Source organism: Mauremys reevesii, linkage group 8 (assembly GCF_016161935.1).
Source record: "Mauremys reevesii isolate NIE-2019 linkage group 8, ASM1616193v1, whole genome shotgun sequence".
Classification (NCBI taxonomy): domain Eukaryota; kingdom Metazoa; phylum Chordata; order Testudines; family Geoemydidae; genus Mauremys; species Mauremys reevesii.
In genome coordinates, this window is record NC_052630.1 from 71,356,022 (window position 1) to 71,382,786 (window position 26,765).

At 42.8% G+C, this 26,765-nt stretch overlaps 3 protein-coding genes and 1 long non-coding RNA gene across 14 annotated transcripts in view; 2 read left to right on the forward strand and 2 right to left on the reverse strand.

Annotated features, from left to right (window-relative positions):
• SLC30A7 (solute carrier family 30 member 7) overlaps positions 1 to 10,066 on the reverse strand; it is a 53,304-nt gene extending 43,238 nt beyond the window's left edge. For 2 of the 4 annotated variants that reach the window (XR_005583905.1, XM_039485837.1), the window contains exons 1-2: positions 9,868 to 10,066; positions 9,481 to 9,582 (exon numbers count right to left, since the gene is read on the reverse strand). Coding sequence is in view for 3 of the 4 variants with exons in the window: in XM_039485837.1 (XP_039341771.1) it covers positions 9,481 to 9,582; positions 9,868 to 9,947 (182 nt within the window). In the remaining variant the exon portion in view is untranslated. Of the gene's footprint in view, positions 1 to 4,641; positions 4,704 to 9,480; positions 9,583 to 9,867 lie in introns of those variants that run through there. The other 2 variants (XM_039485838.1, XM_039485839.1) reach the window with 2 other exon arrangements.
• A 1,118-nt stretch (positions 10,067 to 11,184) lies between these two features.
• Positions 11,185 to 19,650, forward strand: EXTL2 (exostosin like glycosyltransferase 2). 2 transcript variants are annotated; one of them, XM_039483552.1, is made up of 6 exons: positions 11,185 to 11,482; positions 12,839 to 12,881; positions 13,979 to 14,062; positions 14,620 to 15,047; positions 18,029 to 18,099; positions 18,790 to 19,650. In XM_039483552.1, exons 3-6 carry the CDS (start codon positions 14,058 to 14,060, stop codon positions 19,279 to 19,281), a joined length of 996 nt encoding a protein of 331 aa, XP_039339486.1. In that variant the 5' UTR covers positions 11,185 to 11,482; positions 12,839 to 12,881; positions 13,979 to 14,057; the 3' UTR covers positions 19,282 to 19,650. The 2 variants fall into 2 exon arrangements, with proteins under 2 accessions (XP_039339486.1, XP_039339485.1); XM_039483551.1 differs by lacking the exon at positions 12,839 to 12,881.
• LOC120369844 lies at positions 14,600 to 24,727 on the reverse strand. 5 transcript variants are annotated; one of them, XR_005583462.1, is made up of 4 exons: positions 23,870 to 24,727; positions 18,788 to 19,081; positions 14,973 to 15,029; positions 14,600 to 14,741 (listed from the first exon to the last, which is right to left on the reverse strand). It is a non-coding gene; the product is annotated as an uncharacterized LOC120369844 (long non-coding RNA). The 5 variants fall into 5 exon arrangements; XR_005583463.1 differs by lacking the exon at positions 14,600 to 14,741 and adding an exon at positions 20,809 to 20,876 and having other exon boundaries at positions 14,891 to 15,029; positions 24,054 to 24,727; XR_005583460.1 differs by lacking the exon at positions 14,600 to 14,741 and adding an exon at positions 20,809 to 20,876 and having other exon boundaries at positions 14,891 to 15,029.
• Positions 24,728 to 24,942: 215 nt separating this feature from the next.
• Positions 24,943 to 26,765, forward strand: part of CDC14A (cell division cycle 14A) — a 129,490-nt gene continuing 127,667 nt past the window's right edge. Inside the window, exons 1-2 of one of the 3 annotated variants that reach the window (XM_039483548.1) lie at positions 24,943 to 25,274; positions 25,829 to 25,919. In XM_039483548.1, coding sequence (XP_039339482.1) covers positions 25,169 to 25,274; positions 25,829 to 25,919 — 197 coding nt within the window. In that variant the 5' untranslated portion in view covers positions 24,943 to 25,168. The remainder of the gene's footprint in view (positions 25,275 to 25,828; positions 25,920 to 26,765) is intronic. The other 2 variants (XM_039483546.1, XM_039483547.1) reach the window with 2 other exon arrangements.

A 26,765-nucleotide genomic window follows, 5' to 3' on the forward strand; every position in this document is an offset into this window, starting at 1 on the left:
ACTTAGATCCGATCCTGGCTGACCTTGCTATCTGTTTTCCTGACTTCGCTTGGTAACCAGTCTCATCTCTTACCTTTGACTCCGACCCAGCAGACATCACTGGCACCACTGCCTACACCCTGGCCATTATACAACCTGGGACAAGTTAACAGTTCTACATGGTTGATAGCATAACTAATGCCATAGGACAGATGCACTGAGTAAAGTGACACTTGTATTTAGTCATTTTTCAGAGTACAGATTTACTTTTAAGCTTGAACCAAATGTGTGAGATTGATCCCAATACATTCAGACAGCACACAATCATTTCAGGCAATTTATTTCTTTAAATATGTATACTGGGTACGAGGCATTATCAGGATTGCGTGGAAGGTGTGCACCATAAAATGGCATTCAAATGCCTCTCAACAATGGCTTCTAACATCAGAAGCCACTGTGCATTACTGAACTGTGACAATACACAGTCTCCAGTAACTTAAGCAGCCAGTGTTCATAGAAGTGCTAACATAGCAGGGAACAGGCACAACAGTAGGGTAGGTAGGGCATGTTCATGTTAAAGACTTTTTATAAAATCTAGTAATTCAAAAGTGTTGTTTTCAGGGGTGGGGAAGAGAGGAATCCCAAATGACAACTCAAGCAGCCTGCAACTTCTTTTAATCTTTGCTTGGTCCCGAGTTCATGAGCAGTAAACTGAGCCTAATACATGCCATGCTGCCAGAAGCTGCAATAGTGTGAAGCAGCAAGCTGGAAAGACTTACAGCTCCTTTAGGAAGGAATATTGTATTTTAACTCAGCGGTAACAGATATTCTCTGAAGGAGACTTAAACCAATATCAGCATCTGCTTCAAATCATAATTAATCTTTCACAGCAGCACCTGGACTAGGGTGAAATGAAACAGCATCCACCTCTTAATGCCATTCAGTGAACGCAATGGACTCCATTCAAATGTTGGGTTACACTCATTTGTAACATTACATTTAGAATAAAAGGTAGTTTTTCTACAAGGCAATACATGTGCATACATCACAAACATAATTAAGCAAACAGCTTTCTTTGTAAAGGCCAAATAACAGAAAGGTTACTTCTGTGGTTCTTTGAGGAAAAGTTACTTCTGCACTTTCTGATGTACCTTCCAGTGTTGATGCTTTCATAAAAACAGTGAATGATGGGGGTCACATTAGTACCATTTCACAGGACTGAAGATTAGGAGCTAAGCTTACATGAAAATGAAAAGGCCATTTCAAAGAATCGCCAAAAACTCCCCCACATGCAATTACAAAATATTTAAGGGTCAGAAAATGTTTTAAAATGGACTTGTGTACTTTTGTTGATTTGTGATGTATAACAGCCAGATTTATTTTAAAGTTTGTTTTTGTCTTTTTACCTATCAAGAATAGAAAAATCTATTCTTTGGTTTCAGAGTAGCAGCTGTGTTAGTCTGTATCCGCAAAAAGAACAGGAGTACTTGTGGCACATAAAGACTAAAATTTATTTGAGCATAAGCTTTTGTGGGCTACAGCCCACTTCTTCAGATGCATAGAATGGATCTTCTATGCATCTGAAGAAGTGGGCTGTAGCCCACGAAAGCTTATGCTCAAATAAATTTATTAGTCTCTAAGGTGCCACAAGTACTCCTGTTCTATTCTTCTCTGATTGTGCTGCAAGACGTCTGGGAGTTCCTAGAAATATTTTCTGTTATATCTAATACTAATTTAAGGGGCAAGAGAGTTTAATATTTGGGCAAAGAAACCTTCTATTATAGATTAATAATTAAGGTTAAATAGATGTCAACTAAAAAACAAATCCAGAATTTTAAGTAGCCTTACTTAAGGCTTCTCCTGAGAATGCTCAACTTTATCTTGGCTCTTGTGCGGTCCTCCAGTTAATCTTTAAGCACAGGCAGAACCTGAATTTCTAATGTAAAAAAGACAAACAAGCAATTTTATGAAGAGATCTTTCAGACCTTCTTTATCTTAAAAAAAAAAAAAGTCAGCAACAAATGGCACAAACCACATTTTTCCCTTTAGCAGGTTACCTATACAAAAACTTAACTGTTTTCAATTAAACTATTTCAGACTCTAGAGCATATACTGTTTTGCTAGATATATATGTGAACACTGGAATTTTCAAAAGACCCTAAGTGAGGTAGGTACTTAATCGCCTTTGTATTTCAGTGAAAGCTAAACACCAAACTCATTTAGGCTTCTTTGAAAATCCCAGCCATACATCAGATATAATTAAATTTAGATAATCTTGCAACATAGGAGCTTCTGTTTTACATCTTAGTAACCATTTAAGTGAGGAATACAACATGAAATCTACTTGTGCAAGTTTTGTTTCTTATTGCGAAACAAAGTCATTAATTCCTTATTTTTAAAAAAATCCAATGTATTGTAAAGCCAGCATTTCACACTAATTAATTTTACAGTTCCTCCTCAATGAAGTGATTTTACAATACTGCTTTTGATTATAGGGTACATAGTGAATATTTCTAGTTTGTCAAGAGAATTCTTTACTGTGTTTTGACAAAAGGGACTAGAACTGCTACACTGCTAGCACACCACTAGCTAAGAAACTTTTTCATTTTTTTCAGAAGTATATTTTGTGAGCATGGGGGCACTTTGGAACAATTTATAAACACATCAGAATTGATATCAAATTATTGCATTTGTACCTGAAAAAAATATCCATCATATGCAGTTGGTTGGCATAGCAGCAAAAAGATTGTGAAGAGTGAGAAGTTGCAAATCTTTTCTTTTCAAAGGACAGTACACCAGTTTAGCATTTTGCATAGCCAATGTCTCTCCTAACTGCTAAATTCAATTTATCCAAATATATTTAGATACAATCCACTACATTTAGAAGCTAATCATAATTAGGAAGCTTTTGTAGTCATTACAAAGATTTTTTAACAGAGTGATGCTATCAAGACTGCAAGCAGCATGGTGCCACTAATTCTTCCATCAAAGCACAAAGTAATTTGTCATGCCGTATAAAAAACAGCAATAATGTATGGCCTAAAAGGGGGGTGAGGGTAGAAAATCAATCCTTTTTCCACAGCTAGTCATAAAGAAGCATCCTTTAAATTCAGTGATATACCACAAGGAATATCACGCTTTTGGAATCATAATCCCAAATCCCACAGCAAACGTTTGAACTTGTCTGTCATATGCAAGCATAGCATTTTTTCTTTGCTGCTAATTCTTACATATATTTAGCTTTTCCCATCAGCCATCAATTGTATAGGCAACATCGGAATAGCTAAACTAAACAATTTTATTTGATGCTGCTATACCTGCAATGACCACTACCAAGTAGATAAATTCAGTGTTATGGTAAAGTTTCAAGTACCTCTAATCTTGCACAATAACAGATATTTTTGTGCGATGTTCAAGACCCATTTGCAAAAGAGAAGGAGAAGTAGAAGTAATATTGTTCTCAAACTCACTGGCAAAGCTCTACAATTACTACTATTTACATCCATTATCCTTTGGCTGCTGTAAATAGTTGTGGCCATATGAAAGAAAACATCCAAGAGGGAAGGTATTATTTCCCTGTCTTAACATCCCACACATAGGTTAGTGGCATAAAGAATTCTTGCTTTTTTAGGGAACATAAACTAGCAGGTAAAGCATGAAGATGAAGAAACATCTTCACAAAACTGGGCCATATATGTGAAGACAGGCAAGGTAAGTGACCCAAAGCAGTGATAGTATAGGTATCAGGGACAAGAAGATCATTTTGGATGTGTAAAATGAGATATTATTCAAAATTTGTTTTCCAGCACTTAACATCTCTCTGAATTCTGGCATTCATTACAGTACGTAAACTGAATTTTCCCCCCTCTATTTAAAAAAAAATGGACAGTGAACAAAAAGATAAGCAGCAACCAAGTGTTTATTTTCACACTCAGTAAACCAAAAGTGTTCACATTCTCTATATTCCCTTTTCACACCTCAGACCGCTATTGGGAAAACATGCATATCTGAAATATTTGTTACTCAGAAAAGAATTCTGGCAAAGAATTTTACTCAAAAAGGCAACACCTTCATTCTAGGAGATTAAAAACACACATTTAAGATATAAATAGGCATATGCCTATTTGGACTGTGAATTGTAATTTGAATTTGGACCCACAAAAAGCTATCACAATAAGCATCATGTTACTAACGATTTAAAAACTGATGCATTATTTCCATTGTTTCATATTACAGGTCATTCATGCACAATGTTCTGTGCAGTTAGTTATTGCTGCATTAGCGCAAAAGTCAAAACTGGGGAAACTGCCAACCACTCTATACAGTCATATAAATCCAGACGTTGAAGATAACAAGCTGTTGCACGGTATGCTAAGTGATATTTACTTCTGAAGATATTACTAAAGGAAGCGGGATTTAAATTTTACAAGATTTGTAATGAAATACGTAGCTTTTCATCACTGGTTACCAGTTCAAATTCAACCCAACTCAGAAGTGAATAAAGGCTGTTTCTATCTCTGGCTCTTTGAAAGTCTACATGATATGGGTTTGACTGTCTCAGTTATCAATAAACAGATGTCCAGATCACAGAGGACCACCTCTACAACTAGCACGCCTGTTTGCAGTTTCAGTAAAGGAAGTCAACGAACAGACTATTCTCACATTTTGAGGTGACCCTTCCAAGCCAGTATGGGAAAACTTGAATTGTTGCCATCTGTGTTGTTCCTATTCCGAGCCTGTCACTTCAGCATCTTTTATCAATATTAAATTCAGAAATATTGTTAAAAGAAATTAGGAAAAACATGCTATCCAAATTTAAACAAACAACATTATTAACTATTTTATAAATTAACTATGTGGTTAATATATACCAAACAGAATATAAAAGATCAGCTGTTCGCAAACTGAGGGTCGGGACCCCATAGTGGGTCACGACCCCGTTTCATTGATCAGGGCTGGTGTTAGACTTGCTGGGACCCAGGGCCGAAGCCCCACCGCCCAGGGCCAAAGCCCAAGGGCTTCAGCATTGGGTGGCAGGACTCAAGTTACAGGTCCCAAGTCTGAAGCCCTTGGGCTTTAGCCTCCGCTACCCTGGGTGGTGGGACTTGGGTGTTGGTTCACCATACCCCCACCTTGGGTGGTGGGGCTCGGGCAGGCTCAGGCTTCCCCCCTCCTTGGGTCATGTAGTAATTTTTGTTGTCAAAAGGGGGTCACGGTACAATGAAGTTCAAGAACCTCTGATCTAGATTAAATGTAATCCCCAAAACATTTGGTCTGTAATTTAAAATTCAGAACAAAGCATTAGGAGTGAATGGTTTATACACTTGAAAATTAGCTACCAGTGATTAAAATGACATTGAACTACATTTTCAAATGTTGTTCTGATAGGTCACTTTGTAATCCCTGAAATATAAGTAGCACAGACTTTATAAATCAATCACAAGTGTACTGGGAATTAGGATCACAGTTCCAAAAGTCTTTACTGGTCCTACCAATTATTGGTTCTCATTCCTCTTACCCCAATTAAAAACTGGAAAAAAGCCATTCCACTATAGCCATAAGACTTACTGCACACAGGTTCAACTACCCTAGTTAGGAGGAAGATCACAGGAAAGGTGGTGTTAGGATTACTTTACTGAAGAGTCATCCTACTTTGAAAGCTAATCCTTCAAACAAAGTTATTTCCAAAAAATTTTACATCGGAATTGAATATTTCTCTCTCTAACTAGGTATCTATGGAGGACTGTTCCAAGATGCCTAGAATGGAAAGGAAAACAAAGGCTTCTACCTTCCTCCTAGTTGTTGGGGAAAAGTTAGCATATCAAATGAAGCTGGAGAACCATGTCCTGGAATCCTGAGGCAATATTTGTTATGACATAGGTACATCTGCTACATGCACTCTCCAATTATCAGGGACTTTACACTCAAATAAGGCTCTCTCCCCGCAGGAAAGATCATTTAGATTAAGGTAGGGTTCAAATTTAAGAATAGCTATTCCTGATTAATTCCCAGTGGTGAATTATTCTAATTCTGAAATAACAGCACTTTCCAGAATAACTTCTTGTGTACAGTATCAGAGAGGTAGCCGTGTTAGTCTGGATCTGTAAAAGCAGCAATACATCTGTTAGTCTATAAGGTGCCACAGAACTCTACTCAGAGTTTGTGTATACAAGAATAGCAAAGAGGTGAACATCTTTGGCCAACAAATGTGCTTATGCAGAAGCAGCTTCCTAAATAGGATAGGATAAAATACATTCCTTTAGCAAACAGCAAGAGAATGCAGAATAAGACATAAAATACAATCACATATGTGATTACAATAGACACTCAGACCTGGTCTACACTTAAAAGTTAGGACAGCAGAGCTTCGGTGCTTAATGGTGTGAAAAATTCAATATATAGACTGACCTAACCCCCACTGTAGATGCACCTAGGTCAACAGATTCTTCCAGTGACCTAACTACTGCTGCGCAAGAAGGTGCAATACCTACAGCAATGGAAAAACCTCTTCTATCACTGTAGGAAGCATCTATACTACAGTGCTAGAGCAGCATAGCTACAGCGCCATAGCTGTGCCACGGTAGCGCCCATACTGTAGTCAGGGCCTTACATAGTATACAGTAGTTCCCAAACTTGTTCCGCCGCTTGTGCGGGGAAAGCCCCTGGCAGGCTCCCAGTGGCCACGGTTCGCTGCTCCAGGTCAATGGGAGCTGCTGGAAGCGGAGGCCAGCACGTCCCTCGGCCCAGCCCGCCAGGGGCTTTCCCTGCACAAGCAACAGAACAAGTTTGGGAACCACTGGTATACTAGGATAATGGGTGCTATAGAAAAGCCTCCGGTAGATGCCAACCTTTCGGAGCTTAATTCTACAACGATGAAACAGTTCAAATACAACCATAGTCCTTTCTTGTGTTTAAAAAGATCTGTAACCTTCTTTCCTTCTTAAAAAAAAGAGACTGTACACACCTTAAGGTCCAATACACGAGACATTGTCTTGAACCTACTAAGACATTATAGGATTGCAGTGGTGACAATTTCCCAAAAATATCATTAAAAAAAAATCACGTCGCATCACACTTACCAACAGCACTCAAGATCAGTCTCTAACAAAAATATTTTGCAGCAGACTGGGACACACTAATATTCACAATAGGGAACTACTGTAGGGGCAGCAATAAAAGAACTAAAAGAATAAACTTCTTAAAGATGTTTCAGATATGGGGATAGTTTTCAGCTACACTAGTGGGTCTCAACCTGTGGTCCACAGACCTGTGGGAGTCTGCAAACTAGGTCTAAAGGGACCTGCATCTCCATTCAAAAAATTTTAGGGGCTCACTATGCAATACTACCAACCTTTTTGCTTTGACAAGTTTACTCTGATGCAATACACAAAGCAATTTTTGTAGAAGATATAGCTTCACAAAATGTGTTACACACAAACAGGTTTCCTTCCCTTTCTACCACACTCATGTTATTCCACAGTTTCCTCCTTGTCAAACTTAAAACAACTGCAATACAGGTTATGGAAACTGCATTAGAACTATGTAGTTACAGCAAATTTATCTAACTTACATTTGGAAAGAATGATCAGAATTAAAATTCTAATCTCTACTATAAGAACATAATGGCACAATAACTTCAAAGGAAAATTCTGGGCTATGGTAATCAGTCCCATAGTGCCTACCTACATCATTAACAGACCCATCAATCCTTTATCGCCTGGAAACAGAAATTCCCTGATCTTGATTCATTTTTACACCACACAATGCTTAGATGTATCCTTACTCACAAAGATCAAACACAAATTCAGATAAACTTGTGTGGGAACAAAAATAGTGGAGTATGAAAACCTCTCTGACCAAATCTTTTCTAGTGAACATTTCCAACATCTGACACTTTGTTCTTAGCTTCTCCCATTGGGCAGAGACGTGAGCGGAATATTTGGACACACCTAAGGCAACAATATCAAGTGTCAGATTTGAAATCCTTTGATCACCTGGCCCTGTTATACATCCTTCAAAAGATCAGTTTTAGAATCTCTAACATTAAACCTTCCTCCACACCAGAACAGTATAAAACTTTGCCCACAGCAAACTATTCACAATTCTCAAAATAACTACAAAGCCAAAGTCAGGCAAATCTAAATGATTAATTGCTGTTCTGTGCCATCCAAACAGTGCTGAAACAGCAACTCTTTTGATGAAAGCAAAGGATTTTACCTACGTTCAGTGAGACATTTAAAAACAATCATAGGAGGGTAACAGGAAAAAGAGCTTTTCACCTCTAGGTTAGTGCTTCAAGTAAGGCCCACAATAGAAAACTGATGGACCTTTTATGGTTTGTGAAGTCAGACCAAAATCTGAGTTCAGAAAGCAGGGATCCACTATTGGCACTAACTGACACCTTTGTGGTCAGTCTCTGTAGAATCCAAAAAGTGAATGAATACAAAGACTGAAATCTCTCATCTTAAGGACAGTCCCTCTGTTAGCAGAGAGGCACATCCATGGCGCAAAGAAAGCTGCCATTGTTTGTACACCTCCTTTTAAATGGGATAGATTATTTCTATTTACACTGGTGTCAAGTGAGCACCTTAAACCAGCACCAAAGTCACTTCACTTTTTTAATTTCTTTTACTATTGAAGTATTTCATGTTGATTCTTAAGCTTTTGTCCTGTCTGTGTCTTGTCTAGCTTTATTAGTCTATGAGTTAATGACATATTGTTTACCTATTCCAGGATGTTTCAACTCCACTTACGGATACAAAGATAAGGGCACTCTATGCAGTGTTGCTTCTGCCTCTTGGCTATCAGTTTGTCAACACTTCCACCTCTCAAGATAAAGGATCCATGTGGTAGGTGGGGGAGGGCAACTGCAGCAATCCCCAAATGGTGCAGTGCACCCCAAAGCCACCACTACTCCTCTGCCCTGAACCCAGCAGCCACAGCAGGAGACAGGATCAGAAGCCCTCTTCAGCAATATGCAGAACACCACCTCAAAGATGGACCCAGGAGACCAGCACTGGCTATGCAATTTTTATACCTAATTTCTGGGGTCTGTCTAAGCATGGCCATTATACACCTTTCAAGTCACACCCTTCCTCAATCCGAGTTAACTCCCAGGTGTAGACAAGAGCTCAGACTAGCAGGGTGCAACGTCAGGGAAGGGGCACTTACAGCCCCTCCATCACGAAGCCAATGATGGGAATCTTTGGGAATCTTTCTTCAATAATTCAAAAGCTTCACTCAAGCCTGGTTATCAATCTGAGACACAGAGTCACTGCCGTCCTGGGAGCTTGAGAGACAAGCATGGCCCTGAAACTCGTGGAAGTTGGGGAAGGGACGGCGGGTCAGAGCCCCTAACCTCGCCCGACTCAACCTCCCCCACTCCAGGGACACCCCCGCCCGTAAACCCCGCCCGCCGGTGCTCGCACTCCAGCCTGCGGCCCCAGCGGCTCAGTCCACGTGGCACTGGCTGCTGCGGGAGCCGCCCCCCCGCGCCGGTACCTGTTACTCCAGATGCCGTAGAGCAGCTCCACGAAGGCAAAGGAGAGGTTGAGGCAGAGGAAGAAGAACAGGTTCCGCGAGGTCTTGTCGGACAGGATGGACCTAGACACAGGGCACAGCGGTCACTCGCTGCCGCGGCCCCGGGGAGGGCAACTGCGGCGCGGGGCCTGGCCACTGCCCGGCGCCTGACAGCGTGACCCCGGGGGACCCCGCCGCCGCCGCCCCTTCCCTCCGCAGCTGGCGGGGTCCCTCGGGCGCCGCTCCCCGGCTCCCAGGCACAGAGCCCCCGCCGAGGCCTGGGCCGCCGGCTCCACCCGGCCACTGTCACCCCCCAGTTCCGGGGAGCGCGCCCCGGGGGACCCCCCGGGCCCGGCCCCCGCCGCTCACCTGAACCAGCCCGAGACCTTGCTGAGCAGGTTGAACTTAGGCGGTTTGTACTCATCGTCCTTGATGGATAAAGGCAACATCTTCCCTGCGCCGGGCGCAGGCGACCCCGGCAAGGAGCGGGGCAGGCTGGGAGCGGCGCGGCTGCAGCGCCCCTTCGCCGCGCCGGGATCCGCTTCCGACACTTCCGGCACCTGCTCTGCGCCTGCGCAGGCGCCACGAGAGAGAGTGGGCGTGGCCAGAGACCCACTGCCATGTTTGGGGGCGGAGCTAGACCAGGAGAGAAGGGCGATTGGCAGGACAGTGGCCCCAGACTCTCTCCGGAAGGGGCGGGGCTGGGTGAGGGGAAGCTGGTGCCTGAACCTGGCGGCGTGTTCCCTTCCCTTCCTTCCCGGCGGGCCCGGCCAGGCTGGGCCGGGTGTGGGGGCGCCGCGGCCCGCAGCTCAGCTGCTTTAGCCGGAGCCTGCGGCGGAGACATGCCTGTGATCGCTCCTCCTTGCTGCGGCCCTTTACAGCTACACTTCGTCCCCAATCCTTTCCTGAATGTTCAAAAAATGACCTTTCCTTGAGTCTGCTCTCTCTCAGCCCCAGAATCCTCTGTGTGGTACGCCCATAAGTACCTCCTTTCTAAATCAAAATGATCCTCTTTTTACTGCATAGCTTCGCTGCTTGACCCAGCCCCTTCGGCACTGCAGCTTGAAAGCGCAGTTCAGGGAAATCAATTATTTGCTTGCAGATCATCTTCATCTTTTGATAGGGGAGAAAAACTGTATGGGTGCTCCTTCCGCCAACACACACACCAGTCCAGGGACGCCTTCTATACAGCAATTACTTTAGCTATTTCATTTCCATGCATTTTATACCGCGTTCTCAGAGGCAGTCAAATCCTAACACTGTCTTGAAAGATTATTTTGTTACGAAATAAAAACTGCCGAAGGTGGCTGCAAAATCCTCACTGTACTATAATATAATATAAGGTAAAATAGTATTTGTATCAGCGAAGGCGTGAATAGGTTAGATATGTAGATTTCCCTTCCATTTTCTATCTAAATGAACTTCACATAATTATAATATCTTGTTTTTCTGTGTGACCCGCAATCTATGAAATATTTGTATTTGAACGGGAATGAAGAAGATATTTAATAAGGGAAATTTAGTTTTATACATTCTCAGGTACATTTGAAGGTGAACTTCTCCTTCCATAAAACAGATGGGTCTGACACTGAAAACAAACACATGCAAAAAATATCTGACTCTCTGTAAGAAAGCTTGCTTGAAGGAAGAGTTGACACAAACTGTTATGGTCGGGATAAAGCATGAACTACAAATTCGAGCCTGCTGGGAGAAGGAGTGTTTTCATCCAGCAGGAAGTACTATGCCACAGAAAGGAAAGGTAGTACGGGCTTATTCCAGACCTTCTGCTGAATCTCTCATGTTGGGATGAGGAAAGGGGTTTTTCTATCAATGTTGTTGACTTAAAAATACAACCAGTGCAAACTAACTGAGTTTACAAAAAAATGTGCACACTTCTTATGCTCGGTTAAAAAATCTCCATTCTTCCTCATGTAAATCAAGGCTTAGACAAATAATCTGTGGCTCACGGTCTCCAGCATTCTAGGTAAGGATACATTAAAATGCAATTATATGGAAGGTATTTTAGATTTGGACACCGATGTGAAGTGGCTGTTCTTTGAATAATTTAATTTATTTGGGTTTTTTTAATGAACTATTCATAAAATGAATGCTGATTATTAGAATCGGTAGGAGAATACTGTGTAGGCAGAGAGACAGCAGCTTCAGAAGAATTCTTTCTTAAAAGGAGGGTTAAAATTGCATATCTTGACTTTCTCAGTATTTGTATTTTATTTTTGTTTAAAAGAGGTATTTCTTACAAAGGAATGTTGAATCTTTGAATGTGGGAAGAAGCCCAATACAGTGCAGTGGAATTTTATATCCCACTTTGCTGCATTGTTCAGCATATTCATACATGAAAGCACCATGATACTAATTCTAATTTAATATCTTGAGATTCATCTGTGATATCCTTATTCATCATTTACAGCCCATTGTATGTTATTAAGTAAACACAAATGTAAAGTTTTAAAATAGCACATAGCACTTATGTTTGCATTTTCAATGTGCTTTAAAATATTAACTAATCTTCTCAACAATCTTGGCAAGTATCACAATGCCTGTTTTGAAAATAGGGAATCTGAGATACAATTTAAGATCCGCATTTTTAAAAATTCATATTGATTGCAGCTGTATCGGTTTTCGGGAGACCATCTTGAGACACCTCTGGAATGATAAATTCTGAGAAACTGCACCTCCTATTGATTTAATTAGGAATTGCACTTCCAAAAGTTAGGCACAATGGTGTCTCAAATTGGACACCCACAAATTGAGGCAACCAAACTCAGTGGTCACTTTTGAAAACGGTGTAAGTAATTTCTCCAAGGCCACACAGAATCAGAACCAGAACCTAAACTCAGGAGGTCCTGACTGTGCCTGTCACATGTTCAGATCATTAGACTGTGCTGTAAATATACAGACTTTCCAATTTGCATTTCGATCAGTAAAGTTTATATAACCTAAAATAAGTTATTTTGTTGATATGGAAGCATAGGTTCAACAACTTAATGCTAGCTCTTCCTCTTCTAAGTTTCCATATTTCTGTTGTCCATAGAAGAAGGTATCTATGTTCCTCACACAGACAGATTTAACAAAAAAAAAAAAAAAAACCCTCACAAATTTCCTTAGTCTGGAGAAAAGAAGATGGGGAGGGGGGTAAGATAACAGTTTTCAAGTACACAAAAGGTTGTTATAAGGAGAGTGAAAAATTGTTCTTGTTCTACATACTCCTGCCTTGAGAGCAGGGGACTGGACTAGATGACCTATTGAGGTCCCTTCAAGTCCTATACTTCTATGATAGCCTTCCATCCAAAATGTATGAAATGCTCACTCTGATTCGCAGGTGTGGAAAATGCCGCCTCTGCAGTTCACAGATAATAATAAAGGTGAGCACTTTATGGGTAACTATTTGTGTTAGAGTACTAGCTAGAGGCGCCAACAAAAATTGTGGCCCTATTGTGCTAGGCATAGTGCAAACACAGAGTATAAATAACCCTGCCCCAAATAACTTAATTTAATCATTTAAATGGGGGGAGTATTTCCTTTTCTATAAAATGAGGATGCCACTAGACAGAGAGATTAAGGCCCCAATCCTGCAATGGCCTGCAGGCAGGGAGACCCCTAGTTCCTTCACTGCCACAAGTGACCTGTCCAATGTCGTATGGGAAATCTATGACAAACCTATGAACTGAATCTGGATCTCCTGGACTGCAATCTATGCCTTAACTACAAGACCTTCCTTCCTTTCTGCCCTTCCACTTTTGCTACCATCCCACCTACCCTCTTGCCCCTGAACTTTTATTGCCATCCCCACCTAACCTGCCTTCAGAAGAGATGGGAAAAATCATAAAACCAACTGATCACCATACATGCTTCCCCTTTAATCTCTAAATCAACCAATAAACGTGGGAGATGGAGAACATGAAAGGTATGCACTGGGAAAATGGGAGACTACCACCTGAACCAGCTGTGATTATGGTAACCTACGATGTACTGTAATGTGGTCTAGTGGATACGGCATATTGGACTGAGATTGAGGACACCTGAGTTCTTTTCATAGCTCTGTGTCACCAACCTGATGTTTCATTTTGGGCTGGTCACTTCAACTATCTTGTTTATTTAGATCGTAAACTTGTCCAGACTACCTAGCAAAACGGGGCCTGTGTTGTTTGCAAGTGGCCTGTGTTACTGTAATACAAATAAATAATACTCAATGAGCAGCTAAATATGCTTGAGGTAAGAACTTGTTTCTTTCTAACATACTGGTTTAGCAATGCATTTTTATAGTGGTCATGAAATCCAATGAAAACTCTTCAGCTGAACAACAGGAAAAGATGGACAGTTGCCAAGAATGTGTACATTCATCAGTTGTTGAGATGAACACTTGCCTTATACACAAACATATATGATTGTGAGAGGATCTTGGGTGGTCGGTGAGCAAATGCATGAGCAAAAGTTACATAATTCCTTTTGCCTCCAACAGATCCATACAGAATTGATTTCACCTAATCAGCGCCATCCTTTAAAACAAACCAAAATAAACCCAGTCCAACTTGGCAAAAATGAAGTAAGTACAGTTTTTTAAAACTAAAAGTATGACTTTAATACATTATTTCATGCTAATATTTTCTAAACTGGTCTATATATTGTGTAATTAATTAAGTGCTTGCATTTATTGTATCCAGAGGAAAGTAACATCCCTGTAAACTTTAAATACTTTCTCTAGGGTTTTAAACATGAAGGATCATCAAGTGCCACCAATTTTTAAACAGAACTCCCCACTGAAATCAATTGGGGGGGGGGGTAGGGGTGCTTCTGCTTAAGCAAAACAAAAAGCCACTCCCAGGATGATATCACCCACTAATTGTTTTTTAATAATCTTTATTGATCAGTAGCAAGCTTAGAAAGTTGCATCTGACTCATATCTGTCTTGAGAATAAAAGAGAGCAAAAGTACATAACAATTTTAAAAGTTTACCTAGGATACCCATCAACAAAGAATCCTCCCTGAATACCTGCCCTATGAGAAAGAGTGAGGTCCATGTTAATTTTACATTGAACTGACAAATATGTAGGTAGACGATTGATGAATTTTCTCTTCCCATTTCAATTTTTGTTAATAAAGATGTCATCACATCTGTAAGCTACCAGGAAGAGTTATGGGACTCCGACTACTTCGCTTCTCTTCTGTGGTGATCTTTCTCTTACTCCTCGTGGCAGGTGCTTTAATGGCTTTGCTTCCTAACACTAAAGATGACAAAATGCCCAATTTGCGAAGGGAACCAAAATCCCAGAGCCAATCTGCCTTGGATTCATTTACTCTTGTTATGCAGACATACAATAGGACTGACTTATTGTTGAAGCTCTTAAATCATTATCAAGCCATCCCCCATCTACACAAAGTGGTTGTTGTGTGGAACAATGTTGGGGAGAAGATACCAGAGGAAATGTGGAATTCCCTGGGACCCCATCCTGTACCTGTTGTCTTCAAAGTGCAGACTGTGAATCGCATGAGGAACAGACTCCAGATCTTCCCTGAATTGGAAACACAAGGTAATGAATGCCTCATTCTTATATGTAGCTTGTTAACAATATTATTTACACTTTTCAGGACACTTATTTTATCTGTCACTCAGAACAACTGCATATTTTATCATTATGGAAAAAATCCCACTGACCAAGTGGATCCAGAAACCTCTGAATCCAGCAGATGTTGAGCAATTCCACTTAGCAGAAAACAGCGGCAGGGAAGATGTAAGCAGCAGGACAAATGGAGATCCTGTAGCATGGATGTTAGACACCCTCTGCCCCTCGGAGGCTGTATTAGAAGCACTGGGTGGAGGAGAGAATGGAGGGAGGGCGCTTGCTGTACTCATGGAAATGTGGCTGCTATCTCAGTTTCTTCTTTCAGGTAAAGGTGACTAGATAGATTAGCTTTCCAGCCAAATCCAAAATTCCTCCCTAATCCAACAAAACTAACATTAAAAAAAGTCCAAATCAGTACAGGGGTTCACATACCTTCTTCTACAGCAGGGGTGGGCAAACTTTTTGGCCTGAGGGCCACATTGGGTTTCCAAAATTGTATGGAGGGCCGGTTAGGGGAGGCTGTGCCTCCCAAAACAGCCGGGCGTGGCCGGACCCTCCCTGCTTCTCGCCCCCTGACAGCCCCCCTGGGACTCCTGCCCCATCCAACCCCCCGTTCCCTGTCCCCTGACAGCCCCCCCGGGACCCCTGCCCCATCCAACCGTCCCTGTTCCCTGACTACCTCCCGCCGCCCCAGCCAACCCCTCCTCTCATTCCTGACTGTCCCCCTGGGACCCCTGCCCCTATTCAACCCCCCTGTTCCCTGCCCTCGGACCACCCTGACTACTCCCCAAATTCCCCTGCCCTCTATTCAACCCCCCCTGCTCCCTGCCCCCTTATCACGCTGCCTGGAGCACCGGTGACTGGTGGCACTACAGCCACAGTGCCCAGAGCACCAGGACAGGCAGCCGTGCCACCCGGCTGGAGCCAGCCACACCACCACGCAGCACAGAGCACCAGGTCAGGCTATAGCTCTGCAGCTGCGTGGCCCAGCAAGAGCTCATAGCCCGGCCGCCCAGAGCATTGTGCTGGCTGCGCGGGAGGGGGGACAGCAGGGGAGGTGCCGGGGGCTAGCCTCCTGGGCCAGGAGCTCAGGGGCCTGGCAGGAGGGTCCGGCGGGCCGGATGTGGCCCGAGGGTCGGAGTTTGCCCATCTCTGTTCTACAGCCGTTTGGTGGAAATCCAAAAGCATGTGCTGCTCTCTATATTCCCTCCTTATCCTGGTCTGATTCTTTAGCCCAAATCACTGCTTCTTCTCCAAGTATTTTTCCTTGCCCTTTGGCTTTTCATCCAGGCCTCTTCCTCAACTTTTTACAGGAGAGACCCGACAACAAGTCCTGTTTCCTTCAAGTAAAAAGACACATAAGTCCCACCTCTTTTGTGGTCTCTTTCTTGTTCGTATAAAGGAAACTCTTTTATTTCACTACCCCCTATGCTAGAATACGTTGCTACTCAACCTAAAATTCCCAGAAAGCCTCTGAGCACTACAGCCCCCAGAATGCCCTGTTGCTTAATCAGGTTGCACTGAGCCATACCATTGCCTTAAAGGGCTCAGCACACCATTATGTTTCCTTCCTACTTGCATCCTGCTTTCACCCCTACATGCTGCATGTTTTCAGGTTCTAGGGTCTCATACAAGGCTAGAAAGAACCACAAAATCATCTAGTCTGATTCCCTGTATATGACAAATCCACCCAGCACTCACATACCAAACCCAACCACTGAAATTCAACCATAGTATTATACATGAAACTAGACTATTACATGCAACAGGGAGATAACAAGAGTGACAGAGGTGCATGAATGCCTGAGACTTCTGCAATGTCAGGGAACTGATTAAGTGAGATATACCCAGTTAATCCCTGCAGTTGACTGCATCCCATGCTGCAGAGGAAGGTGAACCTCCCTCCCCGACCCTGCCCAAAGTCACCAGAGATCAGAAGCAACAGGCCTTATCCTGCAGTTAATAAAAGGGAATTTTTGCCTATATAATATGCTTCTTTTGCCTGTCTAGGTCCCAGAGAAGTGGTGTGGAAATACTTATGTCTTGGTGTTTCCTTGATGTTAAGAAATAATTATTATGTGGAAAATCATATAATCCATCTTACTGGACAATATGGGATCTGATTTTTTTCCTTGATCTTTATAGTTGTGCTTTTCACAGTATTAAAAAGCTATTGTGACTGCAACCTGACCTGCAAATTAGTAAGGTCTGTTGTATTCCTTTGATAGCTCAGTGGTTTGAGCATTGGCCTGCTAAACCCAGCGTTGTGAGCTCAATCCTTGAGGGGGCCATTTAGGGAACTGGGGTAAAAATCTGGGGATTGGTCCTGCTTTGAGCGGGGGTTCGGACTAGATGACCTCCTGAGGTCCCTTCCAACCCTGATATTCTATGAACTCCTCTTCCTCCTCCCCCAACACATTTTCCACTGCACAGCTATGCTACAGTGATAGTTTGTGATTGATAATAGCAATAATGTGCTAAAAATTATGTTTGCTTCAGGTCAATTAATCATCTGTTACAATTGCAAAGTTAAACATCCTTTTCACTGTAACCTTAATATCTAAGTATACATTTTCAGTCTAGTGCATGGTGATTTAGCTATGCAGCTCATCCTAATGTTCATAGGAGTTATCTGGCTAGCTTGTCATTGCATAAAGCACAGGTAAATTCTCACATACAGGCAGTCCTCGGACTTACGACACAATTGGTTCCTGAAAATTGCATTGTAACTCAGAACTGCAATCCACTCCATTGTGGGACTGAGGGTTGTAAAGTCAAAACCAATGGTCGTTAAGTCGAATCAAGGTGTCAATCTAGAAGCGTCGTATGTGCCATTTGTTGTAAGTCGAAGATCATAAAGTTGAGGGCTGCCTGTATTTATCACTTAATGATTTTAAATTTTTCTTTACATGCATTAAAAAATTAAAATGTCTTTTCCCTCTCTTCAGCTGTTTTAATGATGGATGATGACACACTGATTAGTGCCTATGACCTTGCTTTTGCCTTCTCTGTTTGGAAGGTAATGTTTATATATTGCATCTGCATATTTATAATGGAGTTTATATCAGTTTTACTAAATGGAAAGGTTAAATCAGTTCATTGTTGCTATTTCTAGGACATGCTGTTATCATCTGTCATATAGATGATCAGCTAAATTCTAAAAGGCAAGACCCTGAAGAATAATATTTTAATGATACACAATTACAGACTGCAGGTATAAGCAATGATTTTACCATTCCTCTGCTTAAAAAGCAAATTACCAAGTCACAGATATCAGAAAATCTAATTGGTTAAATGCAGCAGAGAAAATTTAATTTGATCTGGAAGCTGTGCACCAGAAATCAATAGTAATATTTCTCTTTACTGTGTAGAGATTATCTGTAGGCTTATTTTTGATCCCAAATGCATGAATGCAAATTAACTTTGGCCAGATGCTACTTAGCACTGTATGATGTGGAGTGAAGCAGTGTATCAGTTTCTGCTGGTCATTTTGTATTAACTTGCAACAATCTCAATGTGGTGCAGGCCAGCGGACCACAGAGCTGATTATTTTATATTATCTGCACCTTTCATAGCAATTAATTTGCACCTCTATCAATAATAGCCTCATAAGGGATACTTATATTAAGAGGTTTTGTACAGCTGTATTGATTAACATTTTGACTGTAGTGTGGAGCTCTAATTTTGCTATCTTTTGATTTTCTTACAGCAATTTCCAGATCAGATAGTGGGATTTGTTCCTAGAAAGCATGTTTCCACTTCTTCAGGTATATACAGTTATGGCAGCTTTGAATTGCAGACACCTGGATTTGGAAATGGGGACCAGTACTCCATGGTTCTCATAGGAGCAGCATTCTTTCACAGTGGATACCTAGAACTCTTTCAAAAGCAGCCTGATGCTGTTCATGCTTTGATAGATGAAACTCAAAACTGTGATGATATTGTCATGAATTTTCTAGTGGCAAAGCATACTGGAAAGCCTTCAGGAGTGTTCGTGAAACCTGTTGACATAAGGAATTTAGAAAAAGAGACTAACAGTGGTTATTCCGGAATGTGGCACCGAGCAGAGCACTTGCTACAAAGATCTTACTGTCTAAATAAATTGGTTAATATTTATAAAAGTATGCCGTTAAAATATTCTAACATTATGATTTCTCAGTTTGGGTTCCCTAATTATGCCAATCACAAGAATAAAATGTAAGAATGTATAATATAAGGGGTATAAGTTACACATCAAACAGTAAATTCAAATCAGTGTAAGTTAAATGCTGAGGGACCAGAAGAAGGAATGCATTACTCCAGCTTGTCCTCCTTTACACATAGCCTCTGAATTTTGCCCACAGTATTTTCTTTGCCCAGTGTAAGTTATTGAGAAAGTTTAAAGAACAGTGTGTGTGTGTAATGTTCACTTATCATAAAATCACCTTCATCTCTTAATACTTGAGAAGCTGTTATTGTCAAAATTACAGGGCCAGATCTTCAAAAGCATGTGCAGAAAAATGCATAATCACTTGGTGCGCACATATGAAGAACTTAACTTCTATTTCTTTAGAATATATTTACCTAATCAAATGACATTTTGGCATATTTGTGTTTATATCTCTCTTATGAGGCTGTTCTATTTTTCTCAACAATTCCTAGTGAAAACTTTTAAGGGTTACACTGAGCTGTTTGCAAGGGTATTAGACTTGGTTATAAAACTCCTCAAAGCTTGTATGTTAACTATTGTTCTTCAGCGTGAAATGTTCCTGAGGTTCCAATCAAACCATAAGCCTAATTAAGTCATGGAACAAAGAACAGTCTCAGTATCAAACATCTCTAAGAGCCTCGCCTACAACACTGGCCACTGAGGGGTTATGGAGCATGATGTGGCTGATACCGCCTTTTTTCCTATCATTACTTTGCCCACAGTCACTGGGACGCTGCTCAGGAACTGAAAGGTAAAAGTTCTAATTGCCAACTTGGGAAAGATAATGAACATGGAAAGCATATATCATAAGAAATGTAGCTTACGTTACCACATATGTAGCCAAAAGAGACAGGTGCCATATTTGCCATTTACTACAGCCTTTAGAACTTACTCTTATATCAGTATTTTGCATGTACAGTAGAACCTCAGAGTTATAAATGCCTCGGGAATGGAGGTTGTTCGTAACTCTGAAATGTTCCTAACTGAACAAAACATGGTTGTTCTTTCAAAAGTTTACAACTGAACATTGATTTAGTACAGCTTTGAAACTTTGCTATGCAGAAGAAAAATGCTGCTTTCCGGGTTTTTTTTTTTTTTTTTTTTTTAGTAGTTTACATTTAACATTGTACTGTATTTGCTGCTTTTTTTTTTTTTTTTTGGTCTCTGCTGCTGCCTGATTGTATACTTCTGGTTCCAAATGAGGTATGTGGTTGACTGGTCAGTTCGTAACTCTGAGGTTCTACTGTATGTTATATTGGAGAAATGTGCCTGAAAAGCAACTCAGATTTTAAAAAGAATGTTTTAAGTATAATTGTTGGTAGTAACTACAGATATACTGTATTTTGTCTGTCTAGCTGTTTTGCATCTGATCCAGAAGGTATATTTTGTAAGGATACAGGTCTACTTTTATTTTGTTTTACTGTTTGAACTGAATATATTCTATTTTTATTTCCTTCACCTGTTTTCAAATGGCAAACGATGAAAAATAAAGTTGTGTAGTTAATGGAGACATTAGGAAATATGTTGTAGGCTACACACCTGCACTGGCGAGGACTGGACTAGATGACTTGCTGGGTCTTTTCAGTCTCTGAATTCTCTGGTCATACCTACGTTAAATTGACTTGTTACCATTGGCTGTTATCAGCTTGGGACTGCTGAACTAGTACTGGAAATACTTAAAATGTTAGGGTATATAGGACAAAACCATTATAAAAAATATTCTTGGGACGTGGAAGAAATAATCTATGGCAATGTAATTTAGACACTGACAGATCAGATCAGTGAGCCTTAGTGGAACCAAGTCTCAAAACTAAAAAGGAGTTAGTCCCATCTACACTAGCAGTAAAAATTGTTCTAAATGCTGGTTCAAGGGGATCTGTGGCAGACAACTATTGTCAGGAATGAGTCATTTTCCTAGTGTAGACATGGTTTATGATTATCATTCTTGTAATAGGTTAGCTGAGCAAAAGGGACTCTTAGGTAATGTCAGAAGTTCTTTACAAGTAGGCTGATTATGACCATGCTTTTTACACTTGTTCTATTAGTTGTAGTATAGGATTTGTTTTATATACAGTGTAATCTTCTTAGCCTTAGCAGTTGTCAAATGTTAAGTGGCAAAGTATGTTTTAATGTGAAGACTAAAACTCTGCTTACTGCTCTTCTTGGAGTAATCAAAGTAGATTTAATGATCACACAACAGTGATAAATAGTATATGTATATCTGTGGTCTTTCTATCAATGCAGACCTCCTTGCAGTAACTCACTGTGCATCACTTGCTTATTGTTGCTTCTGAGACTTTTTTTTTTCTTTTCTGTATCAGTTGTCAATTAATAAAAGAAGTGTTCATCATACTGGTAAATTAATTTGTAGCATTGTTATACGCATTATATACTTATGTACTTTTTTGTCTTATAATAGTACTATTGGCAAAGTTTTCAAGTGTTAGGTACGCTGTTCCCACAAAATTGGTGTACAAACCCACCCCACCTAACAAATCTTGCCTTTCTGCAGGCAGTTTGGGCAAACAGTTGCAATATGTACCCAAAGGGTTAGGTTAGCGCCCTTCCCCCCATTTGAAAATTTGGCATTAAGCATCTGGTTTAAACATAGTAGTTGAAAAAAATTAAAATCTCATGCTGCAACTCTAGCCCTAAGTCATCCTCCTGTGCCTAGGAATTCAAAGTGTTACTGCTATATCTTCCTTCAATTGGTATGGGTAGCACCTCTATTTGCCATATATTGAAGTTCCACAAGGGACAGGGGAGTATGACTCTGAGTATGCTGCATGTCTTAAGCACAATGAGCAGTGTAAAATTTACATTTTAGCCTTAACTATATCTTCTGATGTTTGTCAAACCCAGGCCACCTACCTCTCCCAAGGAAAAAAAATATATAGGGAGAAGGGGCCCTTCCTGGACTGATGATCAGGGCAAGAAGCCCTACCCTATAATTTCCCTCAAAAAATTTTTTTTAAAGGAAACCAGTCCACATAAGGCCCATCCATCCCATCTTCAAATCTGTTTGAAGCTTACACCACTAGGACTGGATTAGTCAGTGGATGAACAAATTCTGAAAATCAGGAGTAGTACAACATGGGAGGTAGGGAGTTTTATTTACATGAGTTCTTGCTATCTCAAGTTTTTCAACAGCTTACTCCCAAGGTACAGGGTTTGGGGGGAAGTAACCCACTTTGGCAACTTTTACTCATACTGAAAAGTGCATACTTGTGCATGTAGTCCCTTTTTAAGTCAGTAGTGTAACTGATCCCTATGCAAAGGGCTAGCACAAGGTGTGTGCACCATGTAAGTCCCAGTTAAAACAGGGTTAAGTGGGCCTAAACTATTACTATTCCAAGTCAATAAAAGGTTGCAAAAAGAGGTCCATAGTGAGGTCAGAACCAAACTATTTTGCTCTCTTCCCACACCGACAAATCCTTTGTGAAAATAAAATAACTGTATATATGCACAAGTAAGGAGTGGTATTGCTGAGCTGGTGGGGATTGAATTGGAAGAAGTGGGAGTTGATGGGAAATGGGAAGTTCTAAAATGACAAGGGGTTGGGCTGGTGCACTGAGCATGGTGGTCTTTTAAGGCAGGCATAGCCTACCATGGCTGTTGCAGGGCCTCAGCCCCTTTAAGACATAAGGATTGTGGCAGCATTGGTCTTCAAACAAGTTGTGTGACTAATCAGATGATGAAGCTGAGAACAAGGCCTGATAGGAGGAGGGGTATGTCTTATGACTAAGTCTGAAGAACACCTGGAGCAAGAGAATTGCCTCAGATCTGCCAGTGAAGCAACAGCTGTAGCTGTTTATCCTCCCCTGGTAAAGATTTGGGAAAGGAGCATGATTAAGGTTATGGCCAGCAGGTTGGTCAGAGACCACTTGGAACTACTCCAGATGTCTGCAGCTTGGAGGGGTGAAAAGACTATACATAGAAGGTGGTGGAAGGGCTGGAGAGAACCCCTACAGCCAAAGGTGAGGAAGACTGTTGTGGACCCTTGATATGAGGGAAGAAGGACTACGAAGAAAACCGAATTAAAAGGCTATGAAGCCTTTAAGGACAAGGTGGATGACTCAAGTACTCCAATAGAACCAGGACATTACTAAGCAGACCCCAGAAAGGGACATCCTCTTTTGGAACTTTAGCCATGCAGTGTGTGAGTAGCCCAGATATATGATTGATGAGGAAATTGAGGCATAGTAGTGTGCCTGAGGAGAGAGACTAGGTAATCTGATCTGCCCTGGCAAGGGAATGGAATCAGTCTGTAAATTGGTGGGGAAGGGAACGTACAGCTATATTTGAAACTATGATCACTTGGGGGCGGGGGGGAGGGAATACGTTTATCTTGAGCCCCCCACCCCTACTTATTCTGGGCACCCGTTGCTTCTGCCAGACAGATTAAAATAAGGGTATCCAACTCTATTTCACTTCTGCTGACCTACTGCTACTTATGAAGAAACATCTTTTCTGAATTGATCAAGTATCCATCTCTCATTGTTACCAGGAATAAACAAGTTATGAATGCATTCCCCATAGTCCAGCTATTTCCACAGTCTTAACAATAGCAACCTCTAGTACATATTAGATCACCGGATACCTTCGTAGAGGCACCAGAAGAATGGGTTCAGCGTGTCTGAGGCTTATCCCAATGCACTAGGAATTTGATTTATAACGCAGTGTGAGGAAGCTAGCTCTGCAATACTGTGTTCAGGTGTAAGGAAGCCGTGAGGCCCAGTTCTGCTCAGACTGACTCTAGCTTCCCAAGTTTTCTAGGCAGTTACCCGTCGGCGTTCATCGCTGCAGCAGTTCCTCACAGACAGGGCTGGGGGCAAACAAACGGGGCGGGGGTTGACGGGGCACCTGGGAAGAGCCTGCACCGGAGAAGAAGCGCTGCGCGGCCTGCCGCGGGTGTGCGTATCCGAGAGGCTGGAGACTTCAAACGTGCCCGTGGAAGTTTTCACGCTTACTTCCCAGCCAGCCTTTCGCTGCCCCGCCGCACGCAGCTGGGGGCCGAGCCCAGCCCGCTCAACCACCCAACCGAGGGGCGCGTTCTGGGGGGGGCGGCCTCACAACCGTTCGCTGCCACTGGCTACGAACGCGGGAGGGCGCCCTAATTGGCTGATCGCGCTGTCCATCAGACTGAGGGCTCTGTCCGGTAGATGGCGCTGAGGAGACCCAGGCCCTGCCCGCACACCAGACTCAATAGAGGCCGCTCTCCGGCTCCCCCTGAGGAGCGCGCTTGACCGGGGGTGCCCGCCGCTTGTAACCGAGGCACTTCCACCCCGCAGCGCTGGAACCCCTGCAGCCTTCCAGGCCGCCCTCGGCTCTGCTCTCCATGATGCTAGTGCAGAGCTCGGGGGCTCTCCGGCATCACCCTGCGGGGGGGGGGGCTGAGGAGGGCGGGACGGGCTGGGTGTAAGGAGCCTCCGAAGAGGCGGGAGGGCGTAAGGCGTCTCCGAAGGGGCGGGGAAGAGGATCCGCTTGCAGGCTCTAAGGCAGCGGGCGGAGCTGCCCTGGGGCTCTGAGGGAGGAGCGGAGGCGGGGAGGGGCACCGGTCTCTGCTCCCTCCCCCGGCGCTAGGTCCGGTGTAACAAAGCCTTGGTAACGGGGTTGCTAGCGCGCTGGTCGGTGCCAGGTAACCAGGCGCTGCCCCTTTAAGCGGCGGGGGTGTTGCCTTGCCGGAGGGCGGGGAAGCTCCGAAGTGCCCTTCGGCGCCCGCCCGCCCTGTGCCAGAGCTGGCAGCTCCCCCCGTCCCCGTTCTCACTCCCATGCGGGCGCTGGGGACGACGGCACTCTGGGCAGCGCGGCCGCAGGCAGGCGGCTCCTCTCGGTATGTCCTGGGGGCTCCCTGTCTGCTGAGCCCGCGCGGGTCCCGCCGGAGCCGCCCCGGGGTCCCATGAGTTCCGAGCTGCCCCGCGCCTCGCCGCTCCGCGCCCTCTTTAAGATGGAGCCGGCTCCGTCCGCCTCTGAGTTGCTGGTGGGAGCTTCCGAGTTCCTGAAAGGTGAGAGCCCGAGGGACACAGGAAGCCCGACTGCCCACGGCCTCGGGAACCGCCTGGCGGCCGTGGCCCCTTTCCCCGGGACCCTGCCTGGCTGCCCTGGCCCCTTCTCTCTCCTGCCTCTCCCTGTAGTTCCGTGGTCCTCGCCGTTCTACCCCTGTCCCCGGGGCTCACGGACCCAGCTCCCCCGGGCTGGGGCTGGTCGTGTCTAAGCCGGTTCCTTCCTTCTCCGTTCCGGTGAGGAACCAGCCGGCACCTGTCGCCACGGCCTCTGCGCTGGGTGAAAGCCGCCCCGTAGCGAGCCCGTCCCGCCCAGCCCTCTCCGGGGGCACAGCCGTGTGCGGCTAAGCGCGGGCAGCCCGACTTTCTCTTCTCCCGGCTACGCAGGAGAAATGTAGCGATGCCCCGCCCGCTCGGAGGCCGAGGATTAAAGGGCGGGCGGAGATCGCTCTTTTATCCCCAACATTGAGTTTACCGTGCGGGACGAGGGGGAGGGTTGAGAAATTGAACCACGACAACTGTATAGCCTTCGTCAGTTGCCTTCAACTTTGTTTCAGATCGATTATATTTTGCTACTTTACGGAATAAACCCAAAAGCACAGTAAATACCCACTATTTCTGTACTGATGAGGAGCTGGTCTATGAAAAGTAAGTGTCTTTTAGTTTCTTACTACCGTTGTCCTGTAAGGCTCTTGCTAACTGCTTAACTCTCTTGTTAATTGATGCATTTCAGTCCTCTGTAATGAATGGAGTGTGGTAAAGAACCAGCCATTCTCCCCTTAAAGAATAACAAGACTGCTGTGAAATTACTTAACTTGTAGTTGACCCAGGGGTGGGTGGGATGGACATGCTGTTCAGGATTTATTTATAAAGTGAGGCTCTCTTAAGAGTAATTAAATCTTATTAGATAAAGTCTTATAAAGAAGTCTGTGTAGGGGAAAGTCAGGTGAAATAACAGTGGCTTCTCTGTTTTGTTAGTAATTAACTCCTTATATTTTCTATATGCAGAAAAGTATAAAGTGATTATACTTCAAAAAAATTTTTTTTATACAATTTAAAGATAGCGAAGCTTAGATGGGCTCTGACGTCAACACCTAAAGCTTGAAATCTAGTCAGATTAGGAAAAAAAATAAGAGGTAGCTTTTACTGAGAGTTTTGTAGGTTTAATAAATAAGGATGTTATATTTAAAAATGTTTTTCTTTCCTGTGGGATGAAAGACCAACACATGAAAGGGAAACTGACAATTCAAGATCAGCAGTGAAATTGACTGTACACAAAGTGGTGTGATCTGAACAAAATAAACAAAGCTGAAAAATAGAGGTTAAAGAAAACTATTCATAGATGTTGGAAGCAAAAGCTCTTTTAGATGTGTTTTCTTAAGTTGACTGTGGCCCTTCTCAATACCATTATTAAAACAAGATGGCTCTGTTATCATGTTACCTATTTTATTTGTATGATCTGAACATAAAGTAAAGGGAATTATGCTTATAACT